At 28.2% G+C, this 5,087-nt stretch overlaps 1 protein-coding gene across 1 annotated transcript; it reads left to right on the top strand.

Annotated features, from left to right (window-relative positions):
- Positions 1-2,241: 2,241 nt before the first annotated feature.
- On the top strand, positions 2,242-4,740 carry LOC126554426 (KRAB-A domain-containing protein 2-like). The gene is made up of 3 exons (XM_050209497.1): positions 2,242-2,246; positions 3,587-4,550; positions 4,618-4,740. The coding sequence occupies exons 1-3, from the start codon at positions 2,242-2,244 to the stop codon at positions 4,738-4,740; spliced, it is 1,092 nt and encodes a 363-aa protein (XP_050065454.1).
- Positions 4,741-5,087: the final 347 nt, after the last annotated feature.

Genomic DNA, 5,087 nt, shown 5'->3' with positions numbered 1-5,087 from the left:
CGAATATGTAAAAGCTAGCCATGTTTGTGATTGTAAGTCTAAATCAAATGATATTACTTGTTAGTTTACTTTGATGTTTCTTATTACTTTTATAATTTATTTGTATTTCAAAATAAATATTGAATTAATCAACTTAAATGTGTTAATATTTGATTTTATACCTCGTGAACTTGTTGTCAAGTAAGATAACGCGTCTAATTATAATTAAAATATTAGATTTAAAAAAATTGCAGTTTCGGGTTCGACAGATCAGGTAAGTAATTCTCCCTTCCACACGTTATTTGATTTGATTTCACTTTCACTTCAATTTTTTTAATGTGATCAGTTTAGTATATAACCATACATGTACAAGTAATACACTTAGTTTATAATATGTGTGTTGTAACGATCATATATGTGTAAATAACATCTGTGTTTTACGTTTATTTCAGTTATTACATTTATTTCTATTCGTTTTTAAAAATTATCATCAGAAATCGTCTATATCAAAAAGATCACGTCGTCATACAATATGAATCCATCAATTGTTGTCGCAAAATCAATATTCAGTATTAGACCTTTTAACAAGAAAAGTGTAACGATTGGATTTTTGGTTAATAAAACGATTTCTGTTATTGTAATACTAGAATGTAATGTTACTAAAAAATTGTTAACCTTCGATTTACTTCAGTGGTGTACACTAATGTGTGATAGCAATTATAGTTCAATAACTAATAATCTACATACTAATTGTAAACGTGTGAAAATAACTGATAACATATATTATTCAGTCAATTTAAATCAGTTAACTATTAAATTGCATGTTAATGATCATTTTATTACCTTATCATATACTGATTTACATCGTTTAAAACAATTACAACAATGTATCGATTCACATATTGTAGAAAAGCAGAAAAAGTTGGTTTCATATCGGTCAACTTTTGATACCGTATATTCATTAATTAGATCAGACATCAATATTCTACCATCATCTTGTCAGCGAAATGATTTTACTAATCTGAATATTCAAAATTTTGACTTTAGCATGTGTTGTATACAGAACGATGATTCTTGTTTTATATATGAAATACTTCAATTCCACAATAATTCACTATCAGATATGATATTATATGATTTAATGACGATTTAAAATAAAATTTGTATTGAACTTTATACCATTATAATTTATAATTGTTATAATTACTCTAAGAATTGATTTCAATATTATAGTAAAAGAATAAGATTAATTAATTTTATCAATTTTAATAATTTTATTAAATGTCATAATTTATACTACCAATAAAAAGTTTTTACATTATAATATATTTGCATTTTTATATTTTACTGTTTTTTACAATCTTCCGTTTTGGATCCGATGAACATCGATTTAAAATTGTGCGAATTAGTTCATTTATTTTGTTTGATATTTCGTCATCAGCAGGATAGTTATTGCTAGTATACAACTTCACACTTGCTTCAGAATGTTTCCATCTATTATAAAAAATCATTATTTAATAATATTCGTAATATGTTTTATTATTTAATCATGTTATAGTTAAATATCAACGATAAAATCCTCAATCTTATTATTTTAATTAGAATTTAATAATTTATCTGTGTTGAATAATAATAGGTAACGGTCAAATTAAAAAAATAATCTGGTGATCAATAAATGATTGTATCGCTGTTGTTTAACTATAGTTCATCATTTAATCATTGGTTTTTTTTTATTATGGTTTTTACTTTTCAAGTGACGGAATGTCCTTTATAACACTAGTTTTATAATGTTGGATGACGTAGTAGTCATCGCATTTTGGCGCTACTGGACACCGAATCGTATACGTGTAATTTCCTTCCGTCAATGTTATTGAGTTAGAAACGTTATCTTCAATATTTCCTTTCGAAATTACACTAGCTAAGGCATCCTTGTACGTCTCTATTGATTCTGTTCGCTGCTATACATTCATATATATTTATATTAAAAATGAATGTGTGGTGTGTGTGTGTGCGTGTGTGTGTGTGTGTGTGTGTGTGTGTGTAATATTAAAAAAAATAATACAATACAAATTATTACCTTTCCAGCCTTAGACATTTTAACTTTTGGTTCAGTATCATTTTTTCTTTTTTTATTCTACAATAAAAGTAACAATACAGTGTTTAATAATTTAGCTGTAGTTATTACTGTAGTTAAAGTATCAACTATATCACCTAAACCGGTATATTTTAAACCAGATTCAGCTAACGAATATTTATTTTGACATGAAGTAAATGGATATGAGTTATATGTTTTTAATCTTGACATAAATGTGGTATAATCTGAATGTACTGGATATGAATTATTTCGTACTAAATAAACTAAAGATGGAAAATCGTTGGAAAATTTCTGTAAATTCATGGTTACAATAAAGCTCAAGATAAATACTTAAAAAAAACAAATCAATAAGCTAATTTACCAGAGAAATAATAAAAAAAATATATAACAAGACTTAATTAAGATGTATATCAAGATAAATACTTAAAAAAAACAAATCAATAAGCTAATTTATCAGAGAAATAATAAAAAAAAATATAACACGACTTAATTGTTCAACCGTTAGTAACAAACTAAATGTTTTAAATTAAACACGAATAGAAATAAATGTAATAACTTAAATAAACGTGAAACACAGATGCTATTTACACAGATATGATCGTGTCAACGCATATTTATAAACTAAGTATATTACTTGTGCATGTATAGTTATATACTAAACTGATTATATTAAAAAAATTGAAATGCATGTGAAATCAAATCAAATAACGTGTGGAAGGGAGAATTACTTACCTAGGTTTTTTTTTCAGAAAAACCATGGGGTGTCTGACTCCATTTTACAGCGGGAATTTCTTACACTGCAAGGGGCCAATACCTCCTCAAACTTTTTTCATCTCCGCTGAAAAATGGAGCCAGACGCCCCATATACTAATAAATGGTTAGAAAAACCATGGGGCGTCTGGCTCCATTTTACAGCGGGAATTTCTTACACTGCAAGGGGACCATAACCCCTCAAACTTTTTTCATCTCCGCTGAAAAATGGAGCCAGACGCCCCATATTTGTACTACTCCCGTCCACTATAAATAACGCCCTCCAAAATCCGTAGTCCATAACAGTAATATAGGCATCACGCGTTATGCGCATGATCCGTCTCGAATGTGTTAACTATAAACTCGATAAAATAATTTTTATACAAATTATTACATAGGCGACTTATCATTATTAATTTCAATCTCATGTCTCATGGTATATTGTATATTCTATAGCTATAAATTACATATTTTTATGTATATTTGTCCCTAGACCCTAAGTATTATTATTATTTGTTTTTTTTTTGTGTTAAATTATATTTATAATCGATTTTGATTTTTGATCAATAATACTAACTAGTAATTAGTAATTACTAAGAAAAATATTTATTCATTAAAATGTTCGCTATCAACATTTTGGACTATTGGCATAGCAATTTTGTGCTAGTAAAATTAAATTATTATAATAACTATAATTATTATGCTTATAATTATTTAAAGTTCGAATTTATTTATTATATATTTTTATTTGTTATTTTTAAGGTATTACGTACCGTATGAAGAAATGTATGATAAATTAAAAGATTTTCATACCCGAACAGGACATGGGGGAAATGTGAAGCTTCGCTTGGCTTTAATGAATAAATACGCGATTCCAAGACCAGCAATAGAAGCTTTCCTGTCAACTTGTTTATCATGCAACAGTAAAAAACCAGTAAACCGTAAATTAGTTATCAAACCCATAATAAGTGAAGATTTTAATGAAAGGGGGCAAGTCGATTTAGTGGATTTTCAATCAAATCCTGATGGTAAATTTAGATGGATTTTAAATTATCAAGACCACAGTACAAAGTTTTTATCCTTACGACCTCTGGAATCCAAAAGAGCAATTGAAGTAGCAAGAAATTTACTTTCATTATTCCTCACTTTTGGGGCTCCAAAAATCTTACAAAGTGATAACGGTCGAGAATTTGTCAACGCTATAATTACAGAGCTCAAAACTCTGTGGCATGACTGTGTTATAGTGCATGGTCGACCCAGACATCCCCAAAGTCAAGGTAGTGTAGAACGAAGTAATCAAGATATCGAAAATATGTTGAGAGCATGGATGGTCGATAACAATTCAAAAAAATGGTCCATTGGCTTAGAATTCGTTCAATTTCAAAAAAATTGTTTCCATCATCGAGTAATTAATAGATCTCCATATAAAGCTTTATTTGAAAGTGACCCGAAAATAGGTTTAACAACTTCAAAATTATCATCAGAAGTTTTGCAAAAAATATCAACTGAAGAGGATTTACTAATGTATAATGGATACTCAGACGATCCACATTCCACGATTAAAATGATCACTTCACGTTGTAGTCTTTGTGGCAATGAAGTAATGGTGGAAATCAACTCTGCTAGTGCTATTGTTTGTGATTTATGCAAAAATAATGAAAATATCATTCAATCGAGACAACAAGGATTAAAAGGCTTACAAAATGCTGCGGAAAAAATGTTGAAGGTAAAACATATTAAATATTATTTTATTTAAAAGTATTATACAATAATATGAGTTCCATTGTTTATAGATAAGCAACCTTAAAGTTACTCTATTTCAAGTTGAAGATTGTGTTATAGTTCCAGTTCCTAAGGTGGATAGAGGTCCATCAGACTGCGAATATAATTGCCATAGTTACGGAACAAAGAAATGAGCTAAATCGTCTAGGAACCAAACACGGGATAATTAAAGGATGGTTCAATTCTTCAACTCTTCAACCAGCTAAATCCAATTTTATTAACATGTCAGACGTCAATAAAGAAAAAGAGTTAAGTCTAAGGGAAATAGTGGTTCTAACAACGGGAGGACAGGGTTTTCATAGTTGTAATTGAAGGGGCAAATGTGAAACAAAAAAATGCGCTTGCTTTAAATCTAGGTTAAAATGTAATAGCCGTTGTCATAATACTACCCCATGTTCAAACAAATAATATACTACATGCTTTTAGATTAAATAATAATAATAATTTTTTTTATACATACATTGTTTACAATATAAATTTA

Source organism: Aphis gossypii, unplaced genomic scaffold, assembly GCF_020184175.1.
Source record: "Aphis gossypii isolate Hap1 unplaced genomic scaffold, ASM2018417v2 Contig00496, whole genome shotgun sequence".
In the NCBI taxonomy this organism is placed as follows: Eukaryota; Metazoa; Arthropoda; class Insecta; order Hemiptera; family Aphididae; genus Aphis; species Aphis gossypii.
This window is presented reverse-complemented; position numbering and strand designations above follow the sequence as displayed.